The sequence below is a fragment of the Miniopterus natalensis genome, chromosome 9, assembly GCF_054644295.1.
Source record: "Miniopterus natalensis isolate mMinNat1 chromosome 9, mMinNat1.hap1, whole genome shotgun sequence".
Taxonomy (NCBI): domain Eukaryota; kingdom Metazoa; phylum Chordata; class Mammalia; order Chiroptera; family Miniopteridae; genus Miniopterus; species Miniopterus natalensis.
The window spans coordinates 29950610-29972681 of NC_142089.1; the positions used below are offsets into that span (position 1 = coordinate 29950610).

Genomic DNA, 22072 nt, shown 5'->3' on the forward strand with positions numbered 1-22072 from the left:
GGTGCTTTAATCTCGATGAGCCTCAGTTTTCCCATCAATGAAATGGGAGGTGGGGAACAGCCCTACCTCCCAGGGTCGCTGTGAAGAACAACTGAGACAATGTAAAGCACAGTAAGAAGTACTCTAGAAAAATCACTGATTGTTATTTTTTTCTAAGATTATATATTTCCATCATTTCTTTTACTGAGCAGCTCTGCTTCTATGTTGAAACTAAGTAACTTTAAAAGATTAAGCATACATATCCTATGGCCCCGTGATTATGCTCCTATGGGGAACCTAGGAGAGCACTCACATATGTGCAAAGGACAATCCTATGAGAATATGGGAACTGCCTCAGTGCTCATCGAGGAGGCTGGATAAATAAGCAAATGGGGGTCTCACATCGAGCGGTATATCATCCATCGGGGCAAGTTGGGATCAGAGCCACAGGATCTAGAAGACCAAATCTCAGAAACCTGCAGCTGAGTGAGAGAAAGCAAGCTGCAGAATGATTCATACTGTATCACTCCATTTGTATGAAAACTTTAAAATAAGACCAAGCTACATATTTTTTAGACTTACACACACTCAGCAAAAGAATAAAAAAGTGATAAAACTGACATTCAGGATGGCAATTATCTCTGTAGAGGTAAGTGGGGAGGAGGTGCACCAGAGGCTTCAACAGTCTCTGTCACAGTTTATTTCTTTAAAAGAAGACTATGAAATAAAGGGGGACAATGTGACTATATGAAAAAGCTGGGTGTCACGAGCATGGAGTTCATTTTATTATATGCTATATTTTTCTGAAGGCTTAAAATATTTCATTATTTTTATTTTTATTATTTATTTCTTTTAATCCTCACATGAGGATATTTTTTCCATTGCTTTTCAGAGAGAGTGGAGGGGAGAGAGAGAGAAACATCGACATGAGAGAGACACATCAATTGGTTGCCTCTCGCATGCGCCCCGACCAGGGCCAGGGACTGAGCCTGCAACATAGGTACGTGCCCTTGGCCAGAACTGAAGCCAGGACCCTTCAGTACGAGGGTTGGTACTCTAACCACTGAGAAAAAAACGTCTAGGGCTATTTCATGAATTTTAAAGTGGTGCAGATTAAAAGCTTAGTTTGTTCTCCACTACCTTCATACACTACCTTAGGGCCAGGCCCAAAGCAGGCCTTAGGGGTGTTTGAGTGACTGAATACGTGTCTGCAGTGAAGGTGAGTTTGCCCCTACTCTGTTCAGACCCCACCAGGATGGCACTGACCAGGGGCAAGGGAAGTGGAAGATAGATGTGTGTGGCCTCAAAGAAAAGTGGAACCTGGAGGGCATGCGAGGGAACAGGAATGGTTCAGTATGAGGAAGACCCACCAGTGCTAAAAGAGTGAGCTCACTGCCCTGGAGGCCTGCAAGGGGCCTGAGGAGCCTGGAGCTAGAGAGAGGGCACAGGCTAGGATGTGAGTTGCAAGGAAGAGGGATGAATGTGGCTTTGAGCCTGGGAGTTCAGAATTCTTTGATAGGCTCCCTGCTCCGCCTGCCTTCTGATCTGGAAACTGCTTTTCTGGACCCAGTGGGGTTGTACTCCATCAGGGCTGGGCAGAAGAGACCTAACTAGGTTCCAGATTTACAAAGACCAGCCCAGAGCAGGAAGAGAGCAGCCAGCCCAGCCTCCCTGAATTTTCCAAAGGAGGGACAAGAAGTCTAGGGAGCACTGGCTGGGTGTGGCTCAGCGGTTGAGCATCCACCTAGGATCCAGGAGGTCGTGGTCCGATTTCCTGGTCAGGGCACATGCCTGGGTTGTGGGCTTGATCTCCAGCTGGGGGCGTGCAGGAGGCAGCGATCAGTGACGACTCTCTCATCATTGATGTTTCTATCTCTCTCCCTTCCTCTCTCTGGAATCAATAGAGATATATTGGGCGGGGGAGGGACAAAAAAGGAAGTCTAGGGAGCAACGAACACAGGGGTACATATATTCTTCTGAATTAGTGTTTTGGGCCTTGTCAGATATATTCCCAGAAGTAGAATCACTGGGTGATAAGGTAGTTCCATTTTTAATTTTTTGAGGAAAGTCCATACTGCTTTCCACAGTGGCTGCACCAGTCTGCATTCCCACCCACAGTGCATGAGGGCTCCCCTTTCTCCACATCCTTGCCAGGGCTTGTCGTTTGTTGATTTATTGATGGCAGCCATTCTTACAAGTGTGAGGTGATATCTCATTGTGGTTTTAATTTGCATCTCTCTGATGATTAGGGATGAGCATCTTTTCATATGTCTACTGGCCATCTGTATGTCCTCTTTGGAGAAGTGTCTATTCAGGTCCTTTGTCCATGTTTTAATTGAATCATTGTTGGTTTTTGGTGTTGAGTTGTCAGAGTTTTTTGTAAATTTTGGATATTAACCCCTTATCAGATGTATCGTTGGCAAATATGCTCTCCCATTCAGTGGGTTGTCTCTTCATTTTGTTGATGGTTTCCTTTGCTGTGCAAAAACTTTCTAGTTTGATGTAGTCTCATTTGTTTATTTTTTCTCGTTTCCCTTGCCCAAGGAGATATATTGAAAAAAACATTGTTACAAGAAATGTCCAAGATTTTACTGTCCATGTTTTTTCTTCTAGGATTTTTATGGTTTTGAGTCTAATATTTAAGTCTTTAATCCATTTTGAGTTTATTCTTGTGTATGGTGTAAGAAGGTGGTCTAGTTTCTTTTTTTTTTTTTTTTTTTGCTGGTATCTGTCCAATTTTCCCAACATTGTTTATTGAATAGATTATCTTTAGCCCATTGTATGTTCTTGCCTTCTTTTTCAAGTATGAATTGACCATATAGGTGTGGGCTCTCTATTCTGTTCCATTGATCTGTATGTCTGTTTTTATGCCAGTACCATGCTGTTTTGATTACTATGGCCTTGCAGTATATTTGGGTATCAGGTAGCATGATCCCTCCAACTTTGTTCTTCTTTCCCAAGATTGTTGTGGCTATCTGAGGTCTTTTGTGGTTCCATACAAATTTTTGGATTATTTGTTCTAATTCTGTGAAATATGCCATTGGTATCTTGATAGGAACTGTACTGAATCTATAGACTGCTTTGGGTAGTATGGACCTGGAGAATATTATACTAAGTGAAATAAGCCATTCAGAGAAAGACAAATACCATATGATTTCACTTATATGTAGAATCTAACGACCCAAATAAACTAACAAGCAAAACAGAAACAGGCTCATAGATGCAGAGAACAGACTGACAGCTATCAGAGGGGAGGGGTTTAGGAAGTTAGGTGAAAAAGGTGAAGGGATTAAACAAACAAAAAACACATATACACAAACTCATAGACAGATGACAGTATGATGAGTACCAGAGGGAAGGGTGTGGGGAAGACAGGAGAGAGTAAAGGGGAGGTTTAAATGGCGATGGAAGGAGACTGGACTTGGGTGGTGAACACACAACACAGTACACAGATGATGTATCATAGAACTGTACACCCAAAACCTATATAATTTTATTAACCAATGCCACCCAGTAAATTCAAGTAAAAATAAAAGAGTCGGTGAATCAGTCTAGAAAGGATAAAGAGCTTGGCCAAAGCCATACAACAGAGTCAAAACAAGACTCACCAGTCAACCTTCTACAGTCCAGGATGTCCCCCCGCCACCCACCTTCCAAGCCCTTGTCCTGGAACACTCACAGGTCCTGTGGAGGATCCCGGCTGACGGCTGGCACCAGCCTTGTCACCTCCCTGTTCAAGTGTTAGCCCTGAGGCCCTTGGCAAATATTGTCCCTGGTGGTGAGGCTCCAGGCAGGGCTGGCACCCCTCCCAGTTCACCTGGGCGAGATCTCCAACCAGCAACTTCCCAGCAGTACAGGCTCCCAGCAGCGGCCCCCTACCCACTGGGGGAGGAGTTGCTCCTTATGTCCCAGCAATTAGCAGCTGTCACTGCTACAGGGGCAGAGGAGGGGTCGTCCAGGGTTGCTCAGTGGGGTTAGCGCAGGGGTGGGCAGGAGAGCCACACGGAAAGTGACAACACCCACCTTTACTCCCCTGGTTCCTGCTGTGCCCAATGGGCTTGGCTGGTTCATTTCTTAGCCTTTTAATTCCTCTAAATATCCCTGAAGATGAGGTAGTGTGGCCTGCGGGTGGGGGCTCTGGCATCAAAGGGAGCTGGGTTCAAATCCCAGACCCGCCGCTCACCTCCTGGGTGACCTGAGACAAGTGACTTAAAAGCTATGCCTCAGTTTCCCCGTCTGTAACGGAGGTGATAACGGGTCCACCCACAGGTGTAAAGGCCACTAGGGGAGCAAGGCGGCCCTGAAGGTGGATGGCCTGTTACTACTGATTCGTGAGAAAGTTGGGACCCAGATGGGAGTGACGACCCAGGGTCGCCCCCCTCCGCTCTCCCCGCAGGAGCGCCCGCAGCCCCCTCCCCCGCTCCCCTCGGCCGCAGCGCTGGGAGGCGGGCGGGGCGCCCCGGGGGGCTGGACGCCGCAGTGCGGGCCGCGGGTGGGTGGCGCGGGGAGGCCGGCTGGGCGCCCGCCCCACGCCCCGGGCCCGGGCCCGGCCCCGGCCCGCGCCCCCCGGGCCGTCCCCGCCGCGCACTTACCCGGCGGGCAGGGCGCCCGGGGAGCCGGCCGTGGTCATCGCGGAGGGGGGCGGGCGGCGGGCCCCCGCGGACGCCGGACGCGGCCCAGGTGCTGCCGCCTGGACCCGAGCCGGGCGCTGTGCGCGGAGCTGCGGACGCGGCGGCCGGGGAGGGGCGCGCCGGGGGCGGGGAAGGCGGCGGGGCCGGGCCGGCCTCGGGCTGCCCACCCGCGCGGTGGGGCCGCGGCCGCCGCCCGCCCCGAGCGCCCCCACCCCGGCTCCGACGGGCCAGAGCCGCGGGCGCCACGGCCCGCGAGGCCCATGCCCGGGCACCCTCTGCGCGCGGCCCCCGGGGACCCGGAGCTCGCGCGCTCCCCGCACAGCCCCACCTATTTGGGGCCAGAAAGTTCTTCCCTAGGCTCCCGCTCTCCCCGACACTGCCCCGCCTCCACGCTGGGCCTCGGCCTCGGCCTCGCAGCGCCCGACCGAGCCCTGTCACCCGCCCGCGCTCATTGGTGGGGGGCACTCATGCACAGAAAGTCCGGGCCTCTAGAGTCAGGCTTGGATTTGCCCACTGGTGACTGTGTTTGCGGAGACAAAAAGGTCGAAATCATGCGGTTTAGCACTCACTGCTAGCCAACAGGTCACACTCGCCTTCTCAAAAAAATCCCCCTAACTGCCATTTTACAGATGGGAAAACTGAGGCACAGAGTTCATGTGACTTGCTCAAAGGCATTCACCTAATAAATGGCAGGTTGTGATGGGAACCCAGCCCTTCTGACGACAGAGGTTACACTCTTGCCTGCTGCCCCCTGGGCTCCCTCTCCGCTGAATCCCCAGTGCCTACGTGAGAGTCACCTGTACCACCCCTCAGATGCCCACTGTGCCCAGACCTGAGGTACGTGTCTAGGGGCCAGGGTTGAAGCCCACCTGGTCTCCTGGCAGAAAGAACCACTGGCCCATGAGGAGTTAACCAGCCACCACCCCTAGGCCCCAGATGCTCTTAACCAGTGACTCATCAGACCACGTGGCTGCCATTAGAGCTGTGGGTTCACCAAGGCAGGGGACAGGAGGAGGAGGGACTGTAGCACCAGTGGTTCAGCTAGGATGTCAGAAGAGGAAGCAGGAGGAGTTTGCCGAAGCAGCTGTGGTGGGAAGAGGGTTTGGACTTGGTCCCAGGAGAGGCAGAAAGATAGGGCCTGGTGGCACAGGGGAGAGGCTCGGGGAGTGCTGTTTAAATCTAAACAGGCTATCTGCAAAGGTGGCGAGGTCATATCCTGCCCAGATATGAGCAGAGGCTAGATGCTCACTTCCAAAGTTCATCCCACCTTTGGGATTCTCAGGCATAGGCGCAAAAAGATAATTAACTACAAGGCGCAGGCTATGATGACGTCCACCATTGGCTATAGAAATCCAGATACGGGAAAGTGCTACATAGACCGGAGGGGCCTGGGGGCTTCCTGCAGAAGGTGGGCACAGAGTTGACCCTTGAAGTTTATATTATTTATATACAATGAAGTCATGGAAAGAGTGCTCCAGATGGGAGAACAGCGTGGATGAAAGCATGGAGGTGGACAAAGGCACACTGATGACAGCTGCAGTTTATAAAGCTGGTGAGAAGACCAGCAACATATGTAAAGAGGGGCCTGGGTGATGTGGCTGGGGGGTCGCTATCACATGCCATGCACTTTCAAATATCTAGGCACTTGCACATGCTGTTCCTGCTCCCTGGAACACACCTTCCTCCCTTGTCACTTATTCATTCATTTAACCATGGGTCAATGCAGAAGTTTACAATTGAAAGATTTCTTTAAAAAAAAAAAAGTACAAATTTACAAAACATGTAAAATTGCCAGGATCCTCCAGAGTCTTGGCAGGAACCATGTGAGTGAGAGAGAGGTTCTTTATGCTACATTAACTTCAAGGTAAATCTTCACTGTACTCAACCAACATTTACTAAGAACCTGCCATATGTCAAAACTCCTACTGGCCCTGCAGGTTTTAGTTTAGAAGCCACCTCTTCCCAGAGGCCCTCCCTCCCTGGGCACACACTGCCCTAATCCTCTCTGACCTGCCTTAATCTGCCTGGTCTGACACCATCTGTGTGTGCTGGTGGTGGAGCGAGGATTGTATCTGACTGTCTCCACCGTCAGACTGGGAGCTTCTGGAGGCTCGGGCCTGGCCAGACATCTCTGTCAGTGCCTGACTAACCTCTAAACATGAACACTGGGGTGGGCCCCTTACCATTTCCCTCGGAGGTGATTATAACAACAACTGACAGTCCTCAAAGACTTATTATGAATCACACATGTTAAGTGTATAACAGAGATTATCTCATTTAATGCTCACTTTTAACCACCTCTCTAAGCCTCAGTTACCTCATCAGTTAAATGGAAATAATAACTACAATGGGGCCTTGTGAGGATCAAGATCCATGTGTGTAAAATGTAAAGAATGGTGCCTGGCGTGGAGCACACTGCCATGTAGGTGCTCTGATGACGGTGGCGGTGGTGGTGAGGCAGATGCTGTCATTCTCCGCCTTTTACAGATGACAGCTGAGGATCAGCAAGATAAGCAGCCAAGCTGCCTTCGGAGCTGGAACTCTCCCCACACCCTGGCAGTGACAGATGCTGGAGCCACTCCCCTGGTGAGTCAGAGCATCAGAGTGGCTCACCCCTTAGAGGGACTCCACTGGGGCAGTTCCCAGCCCCCAGGAACTCTGGCATAGTCCCAACCCTGAGGAAGGAGTCTGTGAGTCACCATTATTTCCACCTCCCAACCCACCTGCCCATCCCCAACTTGAGCTGACAGCCAAGCTCTGGGGACCAGGAGAGCATCCTAGTCCTGTGTCCCTTCCTCCCCTGCCAGGGACCAGTTTCCTGGTTCTGTGTGCCTCGGAGATACCAGGCCTGCATTCCTCCCTCATTTCCTCCCACTCACAAGGACAAATCACTGGGCTCACTGCACTTTTCCATGGCCCTAAGGACCTCGCATGGACTGCTTTCACCTGTACCATCTCTTAGCTTAAGAAGGCCCTCTAAAAATATTTGTTTAGTGAAACCTCCTCAGAATGCTCCAGAAAGCTCTGTGGTAGCTTTATCTCCCATCCTACAGATGAGAAAACAGGCTTGTACCAAGTGTAACTTGGACTCAGGTCTAGCCATAGCATAAACCCAGGTCTTGACTATTTATCCTTGGGGAAATTGTGGGGATATGGGGATCACATAAATGGGGGTGTAACGTGTGAAAAGTGGTGCCATTGTTGTAGAAAGAGCTTAAGCTGTGAAGTCAGCACTGCTTCTTCCTCTCTGAACCTCAGTCTTTCCATCTGTAAACCTGGGATAAATGTCCCAACCTCTTAGGGATACTGTGAAACCTGCTGTGCATTACTTGGGTGACCTCTTGTCCCTTTCACCATTCTCAGCCCCCTTCTTAGTCCCTTCCTCTATGTTTTTCCCTTGCATGAAGTGCCCTTGCCCCCACCCTGCTGTGTCTGCCAGCCAGAACTCCCAGAGCCCTCAGACTCCTGAGCTCTCCCCCTTCAGCAGAAGGAGCTGGTGGCAGAGAAACGGGCTGTCTTAAAGTGAGTGAGCCCCACCCAGCAGGTTACAAGCTCGTTAATAATTCACAACAGGCTCCGCAACAAAGGGCTCTTGAAGAGGGCTGTAACAGTCACAGCTCTTAAATGTTCCCAGGAGAGGGGCCAGTGGGGAAGATCTAGGCCTGCTCCTCCGGCCATTCTCCTACCCCCCCCCCCAATCTCACTCGCACCAGCTGAGTAACCTTGGTCAAGTTACGGCCCCACTCTGGCCCTTAGTTTTCATCCTCTTGCCCAATATAAAGAGGAGAGAAGACTGGACCAGGAGATTAAGGGTCCTCCCTGTTCTCAGTTCTGGGATCAGAGCTCTTCTACCAAAGTCTGGTTTCCAGGAGCTGCTAAGGGTGGGTCTAGGGAAGGAGCCCAAGTTAGGCACCACGGACCACAAACATTTTTTGTGTGTGTTTTTTTTGTTTTTAATCCTCACCTGAGGATGTTTTTTCCATTGCTTTTCAGAGAGAGTGAAAGAGAGAGAGAAACATCAATGTGAGAGAGTTGCATTGATTGGCTGCCTCCTGCACATGCACCGACCAGGGCGGGAGATCGAGCCTGCAACCGAGGTATGGGCCCTTGGCCGGAATCAAACCCTGGACCCTTCAGTCCTCGGGCTGATGGTCTAACTACTGAGCCAAACTGGCTAGGGCCCCAAAACAGTTTGATTGGAAAGAGGAGGCAGAGCTCTAATGAGGAATTTCTGGCATTGAGTGGCATCTTGTCAGGGATTAGAACTTGGGCTGCAGAGCCAGGAAGATCTGGCTAGACTCCCGGCCCACCATGTCTAGCTGTGAAGCCCCAAGCAAGTCACCCTACTAGCTTGAGGCAGGGCAGGGAGTGGTTTAGAGAGCAGGTGTGCAAGCCAGGGCTTACAATCCCGCTCTGATACCTTGACTTCATCTCTGAAATGGGGATACTGGTGGCACCAACCTCACTGGGTTGTCGCAAGGATCAAATGAGGTAATATACATAAAGCACTTGGAACAGGGCTCCTTCCGGGATGGCTGAGGGGCTTGGAGAAGGGCCATAGAATCATAAAAATCTTCTGTTACGCTTCCCTGCTTCTTAAGAGGCAACAGGGGTTATCAGAATCCTGGAATCAGAAGCTGCAACAGCAGAGAATCTTGGATTTTAAAATGACAAGTCTGATAATCAACTCAAAGGATCTGAGAACTACAGAGGTGAAAACTCAGTACTGGCCTTAAGTCCAGATCCAGTCCCAAGGAAGAGACACAAAAGATGCCCAAGGATTCCAGTCATCAAATTAGAAACTCCCTACCTGGAGGCATCGGAGAGCTCCTTGAGCTCAGGCTCAAACCAAGAGCAAGAATTCTGTCCACAGCAGCCACAGCAGCCCTCCATTCTTGGGGATGCCCCTCCCTCCCAGAGCAGCTCTGTCAATTACTCTCTCAAAAGCAACCTGCCTGCCCACACTCCCCCTTTGTTCCAGGTGCTATCTCCTACAGGAGCAGGGGCTACTGGTATGGCTGGGAAGGGGCCCTATTTGTAGGCCAAGTGGTCTACATTGTGTAAGATGCATGGGTGTTATTTCCCTCATGTAACAGTTCCCAGCTACTGTGGACTATGAGAAAGAAGATACCTACTAAGAATGGCTTCCGGTGGCTAATTGGGCACAAATTAAAAAAAACAGAGCCTAGTAGCCATTTCTACGCAGGGGCCTCTCAGGCAAACTGCACTTCAGGGGGAAGCCTGCACTAAGCTGCCCGCTCCTGCACAGAGCTGCCTTGCGCACTCTGCCTCTGCCAGACCAGCCAGCCTTTATAAAGGAGTTCCTGGAACCTACCTCAACCAATAGGACCAGGCTTTTCCCATCCAACTGGAGCTATGCAGTTACATCCCCATCAGCTTCTTCACTGACCACTCAGAGTGGCTCCATTCTGACCAATCAGGACAGTGCCTTTTGGACCAATCAAATTGTGAAGATTTGGAGTCCTCATTTGCCTGAGGACAAACCGAAACATGGACCAGGGGCAAGGCATTCTGTTTATATAAGTCAGCTCCCCTCTGGCTCTGAGAGCACACTTTTATTTTCCAGAAGATTTAAGACCACTTTTCCCCTGGCTGGAGTCTTGCTGAAGGGAGCTAGAGCAGACCAATGCAGGAGCAGAGCTGTCCAGCCAGAGAGGGGCCTGGCCCTGGAGCCCCCGGGTCCCAGCGCCACTTAAGAGCCATGCTGTTTTCAGGGAGGTATCACAATTGAGCTGTTTGCACTGAATAAAGTTTCATTTTTCACCACACCCCAATTTGGGGATTTCTGTTGGTGTCAAATTGATGCCAACAACCTTCAGTTCACACTACCTAACCCTGTGCCCAGAATCCCATAATTGGCTCCCAAACCTCTCAGAAATCCCCTCTGTTCAATGCAAATATCTCTGAAGGAAGGTTACCTCATACCAGTGCAAGAGGGAAATGACCTCGCATTTACAGAACACTGATCAGATATGTCCCAGTGGCTATTAGGTCCTTTACCAATGTGACTTCACTAGGTATTCCACCTCTCAGTGAGTAGCTATTACTTTTTAGCTGGATAAACTGAGGTTCACACAAGTCAAGTAACTGAACCAGGGTCACAGAGCCAATAAGTAATTGGCAGAGTACAGTCTGAGGACTCTCCCAAGCTCTTCACCCTTTGGCCAGGCTGTGGGAGACAAGGCAGTGTGGTGGGTGAGGGGAGAGTGGAGAAGTCACAGGTCCTAAGCTGGGAGAATGGAGACCTGGGTTTGTGCCTCAGGGTGAGTCCTGGTGGGGGCAAATGGGTGCAAAGAATTTTCTGGGCATTTGTGCCTTGCAAGTTCCCTGAAGTACAAAGGTACATGTGGTCAGTCCCTCAGGCATACTCCCTCACACAGGCCCATGGAGGGATGTAGAGGACTCTACTTGGCCAGAGTCCCCCTTCTTCCCTCCTCCTCACTGTCTCTCACCTCCCTCCCATCATTAGTGATTCTGGATCTCACCTCCCAGCCTGTCCATTCTTAGCTTCTTTTCCCCCATTCCTTCCATTCTACTAATCCACACCCAGCCTCTGTCCTGGGTAATCACACCAGCCTCCCCTCTGGTCTCCCTGCCTCCCTCCACACTGTGACAGTAGCAGTATATATACGTTTGAAACTCAGAAGGCTCCCAGGTGCCTAGAGGACAGAGCACAGCTGGATTCTTACAGACAGGGCAGGCCCTGGACAAGAAATCCATCTGGACACAGACACTCCTCACCACCCTAGCCAGGGTATCTCACCCTCCTCAAAAACCATTCCCCCATCCCCTCATCAAAACTGAAGCATACTCTAAGCCCCATTTTGTGCTGGCTCTGGGGACATGGGAGCTGATGAAACCTGTCTACTCTCCACGTGCAGTGGGGAGACAGAAAAGGGTGACTGTGACCCAGTGTTGAAGAGGTCTGTCTGTGCACAAAATCCTTTCCCCATGGAGTAGCCGGGTCACCTTAAAATATGCAAATCTCCTCCCTAACGCCCTCTAGTGGCTTCTCAACACACCATGAAATCCTAACACCTTGTCCTGTTTGTTCTGGGCAGCTGGCCTCTGGGATCCCATCAGGCATTGAACCTCAACAATCCTTTTCTGCTCTTCAGGCACACCTCAGGCTTGGACATGAGCTCTCCTCTCTTCCAGGAATGCTCTGGGCATGGTCAGTTTTACAGTTTATCACATCACCCCATTTTAAGCCTTAGACAGCATCTATCTGGTGTTTACTTCTTTATCTGCCTACTAGTTTAGTCTCTCTTTCCTACTAGAACATGGTCTCCTGAGAGTAGGGACTTGTATGTGTGAAGTAATAGCATATCTCCAGCGCCTACTACAATTGCCTGGAACATGGTACATGCTCAACAATGTTTGTTGAAAGACTGAATGAGAGCCACGAGAGGAAAGCAAAGATGCTGGAGCCCTGAATACCCCTGAGTCTGACTCAAGGGTGGGGTCAGAAAGCCTGTCTAAAAGAGGTCACATAAAGTTGAGTCTTACGGGGTTAGTGTCAGGAGTGGAGGAAGGCATTCCACGCAGAGCTACCCCAGCAGCCTGGCACCATTGTGAGAGCACTGCAAAGCCATCTGGCGTTGGTGGACCAGAGTGAGGGTCAGGGAATGATGGGAAACAGGCCTGGGCAGGCCACAGCCTCCCCCCTTGAGAGTCTTGAACTTTAACCTTGAGCATGGAAGGGTTTTAAAGCAGAAAATGACTAGTCTGGTTTGTGTTTTAGAAGAGACCAATCTGAAGGAAGCATGGAAAGGAGGAGACTGGAGGAACTGGGAAAGTTAGGGGTTGCTGCAACACTCCAAGGGGAATGGACACAGCTCTGAGAAGCATCCAGGAGATAAAACCAGCAGAACTTGCAGACTGGAGGGAGGGGAGGGAAGGGAGAGGGATAACTCCCAGGTTCCAGGATTAGGTAACTGGGTGGATGACTGTGCCATTCTCTGAGATGGGAAAGCAGGAGGAGGAACAGGTTTGGGGGTGAAGATGGGAAGTTTGACTTAGGGTTTGCTGAGTTTTGAGGTGCTCATAGGACAATCAGAGGGAGGCACTGAGAGGTGAGTTGGATTGTCTTCCTCCGGGGGTAACAGGGCAAATTTTAAATATGTAAAGGTAAGGAGTTGGAGGGCAAGACAGCTCAGAAGAGAGATCAGGGCTGTCTCCTCTTCCGTGTCTCATGGGAACACATCTAGAGACACCAACTCATCCAGGAGGTGGGGACAACTGGGGAGGTGGAGGTGACACACAGGAGGCATTGACACATCTCTGAAGGGTTGACCTTGGAGGATCTGTGGTGCATATAATTCCACCACGGACCTGAACGGGGACCCAGGATGCCCCCCTCCCCCACTGCTACCCCTAGATGTGGACAATCCCTCAGGGGGATAGTGTGCCTGCTCTTGCCTGTCAGGGCTCAAAGGGTCCCCACCTCTCCACTCATGCTTCCCTGGGGAAGGACCAGGTGCACAAGGGGCGCCTACGAGGGGGGCCTCCGCTGCCCAAACCTGACTCCCAACCCGCCCGAGGTCCAGATCGCTTGAGTTGCCCTTGCAGGTGCCCACAGGTTGCAGCAGGGAAAGTGGGGCTTGAGTGGGATCTGGATGGGGGCCCTGCTGGGGGTCGTACCCGGCAAGCAGGGGGCTCGTGGGGGTGAGAGAGGCGCTGGACTGCCCCTCGGGCGGCTTCCCGAGCCCAGCAGCCCGCGCACCGCGTCTTCAGCGGTGCCCCGCAGCCGCCCCTGCCCCCGCCGGTGGTTCCCCAGCCGCCCCTCGGTCCCGTCCGCGCCTCCCGCCCAGTCCCCGCCCCGCTCGGTACCTGCGGTCGCGCTTCCCCGAGGCCGCTCCCTTCCAGGCGGTCAGAAAGGCCATGGGCCCCGGCCGGACGCGGAGGGGGCGCGGGCGGCCCCTCGTGGCGGCGCTGGGTGGCGGGCGCTGCGGCTCCGGCGGCACCTGGACGGGGCGCGCGGGGCGGGGCGGGGCCGGACCGGAGGCCCCTCCCCGGCCCCGCCGGGCCGGGCGCCTTCCTGCCTGGCAAGGGAGTCGGTGTCCCCTCCCGCGAGCAAACCCGGGGTCCCAGGGTAAGACCACCTCGGTCCAGAGCCACCAAGAGTCATCATTAGTCACAAGAAGAAACTGAGCCCGGGACGAGCAGGGATTTGCTCAAGGTCACAAAGGGGGTCAGTGGTGGAAGCACCAGGACCTACCCCAGGCCCCTCCACTCCCAGTCTAGAGCTTGTTCAGATGGACGATGGGGTCACCGACGCCTTTCCCTTCTGCCTAAGTGCAGAACCTGCGTGGCCAGGGCGGCACCGGAATAGGGCCAGGGGCTTGGGACTACTGCCCAGTGTGCGGCACAGAGGCGAGGGGCGGGGGGCAGGCCGGGAGCAGAGGCGGAGAAGCTGCCTACGGCCCTGTTCACAGGTCTTTGAGGCCCAGAACCCCGGTGGGAGTTGGTGGTCAGAGGAGAATGGGCCACAGCCTGGCTCCTGTACAGACTTTCTTTGCAATCCCATATTTTGTCTTAGGTCATGCGCATTTAAAATTTTTATTTTCCATAACTAACACGTAGGAGAATGGGCTCTGGAGCAAGGTGAGCCCCTGGCAGTGCAGTGCGGTCCAGCAGGCTTCCCTGGGAGGCTCAGCGAAGGACATGGAGCAGGAGAGCACCTGCAGGAGGTACTTGAGAAGGATCACTCCTGCTCTAGCATAAAGGATGGATTCAGGGGCCCCAGGAGAGTTCCCTCCGTGAGAGAGGATGGGGGTTGAACACAGGGCAAGGGGCAGGGTGGCTAAGGGGCCATTTCTGTCTCCTTTTGGGTTGGGTCTCTATCCTCTGGTACTTGTGCAACACAAATCGTGTGTCTAATAAATGGTGATTGGTTCTGACAAGTAGGAGACATTTTCTAATATGCCAAGCCCCGAGCCAGGTGTTTTACACCAATTCTTATTTAATTTCATCTTTTGAAATACCCCCATTTTTACAGTTGATGAACCTGAGGTTCAGAGGGGCAACTGATTTCCCTGAGACCAAACTCTGGAGCTGGGTCTTACACCCAGGCCTGTCTGCTCCATCTGGTGCTTCCTCTACCCTGCCGGTGGCCCACAGGTGAGCTGAGCATGGAGTGGGAGGCCTGGGCAAAGCAGAGGGCAGAAGCCTCAAGGATCATCTGGGAAGTTTCTCTCACTTTTACTTGGTAGGTAGCAGAGAAAATACCCCCTTTCCCCCTTTCTCTGAGCACTTATGTCATAGTCTTAGATCAACAAGGGCCCGAGAATGTTGCTTATCTGACTACAAAGCTAGAGCTTCCAGATCTGGAAATTCCAGTTACAGTGTGCCCAGGGGCCCAAACCCCTTAGCCCACAGAGCCTTGTCCAGCTTGACGGCATTGGACACTGCAGACAGCCAGATCACAGGTATGACCACCGCAGGGCCTCAGAAGCCTGGTCTCTTAAAGGCCCAGAGCCTAGTCTAATCCCAGGTGGGATTAAAGTCTCACCCAGCCTCTGAGCCCACAGCCAACACCACTTCCTCCAGGAAGCCCTCCTCTGTCTCCCCAATGGAAGAATCACTCCTTTTGGAGGTTACATTTTTATCTTTCTCACAGCAAATAGCACTACGTTTTTTAATCCTTATACTAGTTATCAAGGACCATCCTAGTCTCACTCTTCAGATTTGCCTCACATCTTTCTCCCCCGTGGACCCTAGCACCACTGCTGCAGGCAGTGTTGAGTAAATGAAGAAGGAACTAAAATTTATCAGGTTTCTACTCAGCGGCAGGCACTACACTGAGAGCCTTTACATACACTGTCTCTAATCTGGGTAACAACTCTGGAGAATATCTGAGTCAGAAGTTTAGAAATGTAATGTTCCTGAGTTCAGATTAGGAGCTAGGATTTGGTCCCAGGGTACAGGGTTCTCACACTTCAAAGCCTGTTTCCTGTTCTTCTCCCCCCTTTTCTCCATCTTCTTCATTATCGCCATCATTTGTTTAAAACTGTTAGGCATTATTCTAAACCCTTTACATGTTTAATCATCAAAACAACCCTAACAGGTGGTTCCTTTTACAATCCCAATTTCTACAGCTGAGAAACTGAGGCTATAGTAATTTGCCCAAGATCACAAAGGCTAGTTAGGTGGCAGAGCTAGGACTCAACCCAAGCAGCCAGACTCTTCTGTATCTCAACCCCAGCCCATCTGCCTGCCACACAAGCTCTTAGAACGCATACAGCATTTATGAACCACTTTCCCAAAGCTGATCTTATTTTTATAAGGTTTTATTCTTGCCCTTGCTTTCTGGCCAGACTGCCTGGGTTGGAATCTTGGCCTCATCACTTGATACCTGCGTGTGACTTCAGGAAAGTTACTCAACCGGTTTCCTCTCTGTAGAATGGCGATAACAGCACCTATCTAAAGGATTATTGTGAGAACTAAATGAGTTAACACAAACAGTACAGACCAGTGCTGGACACATTGTGTGTGTTATGTGCACTCTTACTATGTGAGTTTTATCCATCATTAGTGAATGATGTGTTCTGGATTAATAAACTTTCAAGATGACTGAAGTTTATTCCCTTTAATCATAGACATTTCCCCAAAATGTATTGTTAGCTTTTCTGTCTTCTTAAACATGGACATGAGAGCTCCCAGTGAATATCTGCCATGTGAAGGAACGACATGCATCCATCATCTTTAATCCTCACAACCCTGTGAAGTAACTGTTATCCCCACTGAGGACCAGGGAGGTTAAGAGATTTAGTCAAAGTCACATAGCTGGGAAATGGTAAGGCCAGAATTTAGACCCATGTTTATCAGACTCCAAGGTCTGGGTTCTTTCTACAAGGCCAGGAAACCTCAGGAAGCTGCAAAGAATCAGGGTTTTCTTTGAGAACATCAGTTGTTGCTCAGGACCCAGGGTTGCTGCGTTTGATTTCTGTTGCTGCTTAGTCTCGTAAGGTGTGCAAAAGGCAGCCTGGTGTGGTGGACGAGCAGGTCCCAGAGCTGAGGCACCAGGGCTGGAACCTGGCTTGGTCCCTACTGGGGGGAGGGAGGGGCAGTGAGAAAGGGAGGTCTTGGCCAAGTCTTTCCCATCTCTTAGTAAGTCATGTTTTCTAACTGTTATGAAGGTTAAATGGCATAATATATTGACAGCCTTAGTGCCAGGCTCAGAGAAGTTCCTCAGCTACTTTTCCTTGTCTCTTCCTTTCCACAAAATAGTCCCGCACCAGATAACGATGTTTTGGTCAAGGATGGAATGCATAAAGGACAGTGGTCGCATAAGACTATAACGGAGCTGTAAGAAATGGAAGGGTATGCGGTTGAGAAAGAACACTTCTGACGGGAGCAGTATCTGTGAGGCTTGGCAGTAGATCCCCTCACTCACAGCACCTCAATTTTGAGTGCCTAGATGACATCCCAATCAGCCGGCCACGGACCTATCAGCACAGAGGAGCCTGTCCCCACCCCCCTCATGCACCATATCCAGAGGGCGCTGCACCCCCCCCAGATCTAGCCTGATGGTCTTCAGAGTGCACTGCTGTACGTTCTTTGTGGAGGACCTAGGATCCTGTACAAGGGCATGGGTCCACAGGAGCTACCCCAAGTATTAAGTGCCACTGCCACTGGAGTAAAAGCCTGTCTCCGTACTTTGGATATATTTTCTGGTTGTAATGATGTAAAGCACAGATAAGTTTTACTTTTTCCATCGATTCGATGCCAGAGAGAGCCCTTTGTGCCAGATGGGGTCAATGGAACGAACCAAAAACAAATTTCAAAGTGAAAATATGAGTCATGAGTTCTATACCCTCTGCATGTTCAACACCCTCTTTTTTTTTTTTAAATGAATATAACATAGTTCCTTCATCTCACAACTGTCCCAACATATACTAGCCAAAACCACATTGCCATAACAATCCTGTGTGATCCTTTATCTTCTTTCTCCATCTTGATTTTTTTTTAATCTTCATTGATTTCAGAGAAAGGGAGAGGGAGAGACAGAAACATCAATGATGAGTCATTGTCGGCTGCCTCCTGCACACCCCTAAATGGGGATGGAGCCCACAACCTGGGCATGTGCCCTGACCAGGAATCGAACCTCGATCTCCTGGAGCCACGCCCGGCTGGGATCCATCCTGATTTCTTATTCCTACTGGTCAGGCCACCTCTCAAGCCCTCCTGACAGTCACTATGATGATAGTCTACGCCTTACCCAGCCAGTTCCTCCTTTATATTTCCAATCAATCCAGCCCACGCCCTGCCCATGGAGCAGCATTGACAGCCCTGCTGTTCTATTTCTGACCCTGTCAGAAGGGAGCAGGGGGAGGGCTGTGGGGCAGTGTTTATAAAATCTACAGTGGTGCACAGTAATGTCCTAGAATTCAGTCCCCACTCACTCACTGACTCACCCAGAGCAACTTCCAGTCCTACAAGCTCCATTTCAAATAAGATGTATGGATAGTATGTTTTATTATTACTTAAAGTTTATTGTTCTCATAGTTACAGGCTACAATTTAGAAGTTTGAAACATAAGAGAAAATTCTATAAAGAGAGAAACCTGAATAAGTATGTAGAAGATGGTTAACACTTTGTAGGCAGTGCCACTGGCTCGCAGGAATACTCATCTGTCCTTTTCACGCACAGGCTGTGGAGCCAGAGTCAACAATGTAAAATATAATCAAAAACAACTCTAAGACATTCATCCTACACAAGTGAGCATCAAGATAGAGATATATATTTATATTTATATAATATATACATACTTTAATATAATAATGGTCCACTGAGTATACATATTTTAACAAAAGATAAGAATCTATGTAATCCAGTTAAACATACATAAGATTAGGGTACACTTATTACATCAAAAGGTGGTATTTATAAGTTACAGATATTTAATATTTTCCAGAGTGTTTTTTTTAATTAAGAAAAATATTTTTTCAAACATCCATTCATTTTCCCAGTGCAAAAGAAGGTTGTTCAAGTCAACTTACCTTTTTCCTAAAATGTAAGGGGAAGAAAAAAACCCAAAACCACTACCTACCACAACTCGCAACACTACCTTCTCAATCAACTTTTGCATATATCCTTAGTCACTGGATTAGTTTATCAAAATTAAAGCCTTGTGATTATGATGCAGCCCTTGCTTCATATGTATGACTTTTATGCTGTTTCAATTTACAAAAGTAGAAAAAAGCAGTGCAAGAAAGTGGTTTAAGTTTGTCTTGAACTACAGCAGTCCAATTGTGGGTGGAGAGAAAAAAAGCACCATTTCAAGACGAAATGAATTGGGTATTTTGGAATTTATTCATGGGGTAGGCAATAAGTTACTCTGATTAACACAGATCAATACCACTTTGACTTGGTGATCAGAGAGACTTTAAATTCATTTTTAGGTGCATTTTTCTTTATCTTGGTAAACAGGCATTTACTACATTACCTAAGTCAGTAACTGATGTTCAAAAAAAAACAACCATTAAGAGTACAATTTATAGCCTGCTTCACAGTCTATTTCAAATTCAGCTTGTCTGCCCAGTCAGTTTACAGGAGACAGGCTTTTAACACATGAAGAGCTCTAATAATTTGGCAGGTCTCTTCTCTCCCAATTAAAAAATATATATATATTTTTCTTTTTTTGCTAGCCTGCCAATTTCATAGGCAAAAACATGAAGAGAATAAACTATTTTAAACCAGCGTGGACAATATGACTTAATACATGTCACTTTTTTCATTTGTATTCAGAGAAAGTTTTTACATTTCAAGTAACTGAGCCTTCATTAAAGAAAACAAAAAATATATATACAAAAAACTAAAGTACCTTCCAGTGCTAGCTTGCTAAAGTTTCTTCTGCAAAAGTACAAAAATAAACCTACTATGAACTAGAGAGGACAGTGCCACAGCCATGACAGAATGACTGCCATGTTACAATTTTTCCTTACTTTATACTGATGGGTATATTTTAGGTGATAAATTTTCTCCACTGTCTAGCATTTAAATTAAGGAGAGGTATCTGTTTATCTAAAATTCTTTAAATTCAGAAAAAAATTTTAAATATATTTCACACATGAGGCTTTAATGTTTTTATTTAGGAAAAGATTGAGTCTTAAAGCTGTAATGGTTCAATCTAAACCATTCCTTTTTCAATAGTGGAGTCAATTTATGCAAAATATTTTTCCTTGTCTATGAAAAACAAATTAAACAGTGTTTTGATTCTATGGAAGCACAAACATGCACTTTAAACTAGCCAATCTGCACTATCTTAAAGGAAATAGGATGTTCCTTCCCCTCCCTCATCCATTCAAATCAGAGGAGAATACTGCACACTTTAGGAACCTCACTGGCTATCACCAGAGGAACTTCAGAACAAGGGTAGCGCAGAGGCGAAGCTGTTTCTACATATTCCAGAAGGGAGAAGCTTGGGTGCTCTAGCTTCACTAGTGAGAGTAGCAGAGGCAGGCACAAGCGCACAGTAAATGCACACCAGAACAGGGACCTAGGTGGAGCTGTCTGACTGGGTTACTGCTTTTCTGGGGTGGGGGGAAGACAAATCAGAAATGAATTAAAAAAACAAAACAAAACAAACTTTTGTCACATTTACAGGAATCTCAAACCTTTTGTATTCCCATGCTCATAGGTAGTTTTGATACACACTGTAAAGAGCTTCAGTATTCGGGAAGAAGAGTATTACATGGTTGACAAAGGACAGGAGAATTCCTCATGCTTCTGAAATCTCAGACTTGCTGAGTGCAATAGCCAGTTCTAAGTCTTCCTGCTCCTGCTGATTCAGGCGGGCAAGCCTCTGCTCTTCCTCTCTCTCACTTTCCCTCTTGGCCCATTCAATCATATCTTCTTCAGAGGGATACTACCATGTAAAAGACGAATGAATGAACAAATGAAGAGATCAATGAGTAAAACAGTTTTTGCCAACGACATTAATTACTTGTTTCACCCGAAGGACTCTGGGAATAGTCTTGTTACTTGTTAATTTTTTTTTTTTCCTGAAAACACATTTAGTTTTACCAGTTACTAAATGTGATTTTATTTTAAAAATTAATGCAGTTTATAGATAGATAGAAAGTCTATAAAACTAAACATTAAAACATCATCTTAAAAAGTATATGCTTTGGGTGAGTTAGTAGATTTATAAATAGGAGAGGGTTAGCCTTTTTATCTACTACTTCATCTTCAGTGAGCATCCTCACATGATAAATCATTTTCAATTTAATCCCACTGGTGATTCCCTCCCTTATCCTAACCTTCAGGTACTACAAACTATAAAGCAAAGAATATGATGATTGTTATACATAAAATAAAATAAGAGTACTAGGTATACTAAACAAGGTGTAGACCAAGTATTTTTTTTAAATTCATTATAAAGATTTTGGCAGGCACTGAAAATTTTTTGACCCAGTCTAAATAAAACCTTAACAATGGTAATAAGGTCAGGGAAACATTTTCATCCACCCAAAAATGCAATCTTGGCAGATACTAAATGAAAGGATCCTCCTTGCTTTCAAGTTCTGCCACATAGAGGAATACCATAATAGGATGAATATCATAATAGGATAAATGAAAGAAACTGTCAGGCTTTTAAAAAATGATAGCTTTTTTTTCTAAGGCACTTGACTTTAAAATTTTTAAAACTTAACAAATCTTTCATAATGAAAAAAAGAAGACATTTTTATTATGAGCTGCATTATATTAGACTATATGGAGATTTTGGAGTATGAAATAAGCAAAATGCCTCAGCTATTGTTCAAGACTTGTTCCAAGCAAGTTTTGACTTGCTGAAAATTAAGTTCCATAAACTGTCAGAAGGTTATTTTATATTAAGAGGATTATAATCTCCTATGAAGAGCAATTCTTGATTCTATGCTTGAAACAACTCAAATTCCATCTAACAAAAGCCAGTATAATCCTGACATTCCATTTTCCAATAATCAAAACACCGATTCCCATTCTCCTTCATGTTCATAAGAAGCCACTACTACTTATAGGGTACAGATTCAAACTCTGCGTAGCTCAGTTTAATTCATCTGCCTTAGCTGTAGGCAGATTCCTGCCTACCTCCTTTCTAACCAGAAATGGCTGCTGGGTAAAGTGACTGGCTGAGTGACCCAGTGCTACACAGAGGGAGACATCAGGCAGATTGTGGCCAGGGTCTAGATCTCCTATTTCCAAAATCATCTCAAGGGCTTACAGTGATAAGTAGAAGAAAATTCCTTTGTTAAAGAATAGGCAGAGATAATAAAAGTCATTATCACTGGGGAAAAAAAATCTGGGAAAATGAAACTGTTAGCTACTGTAAAAATTTTATTTTTAAAAAAGTCTCTTTTTTTTTAAATCGAATAATGGTGGAGTATGTCATTGCTTTATGTTGCTCCAGAGTGACACCTCCATAGTTCGTTTTCTCAGTTCTGTGATATTATAGG

The 22072-nt window shown here is 48.0% G+C and overlaps 1 protein-coding gene across 3 annotated transcripts in view; it reads right to left on the reverse strand.

Moving 5' to 3' along the window:
• Positions 1 to 18106: 18106 nt before the first annotated feature.
• EPS15 (epidermal growth factor receptor pathway substrate 15) overlaps positions 18107 to 22072 on the reverse strand; it is a 94729-nt gene continuing 90763 nt past the window's right edge. For 2 of the 3 annotated variants that reach the window (XM_087820423.1, XM_087820422.1), the window contains exon 25: positions 18107 to 20502. In XM_087820423.1, coding sequence (XP_087676549.1) covers positions 20356 to 20502 — 147 coding nt within the window. In that variant the 3' untranslated portion in view covers positions 18107 to 20355. The remainder of the gene's footprint in view (positions 20503 to 22072) is intronic. The other variant, XM_087820424.1, reaches the window with a different exon arrangement.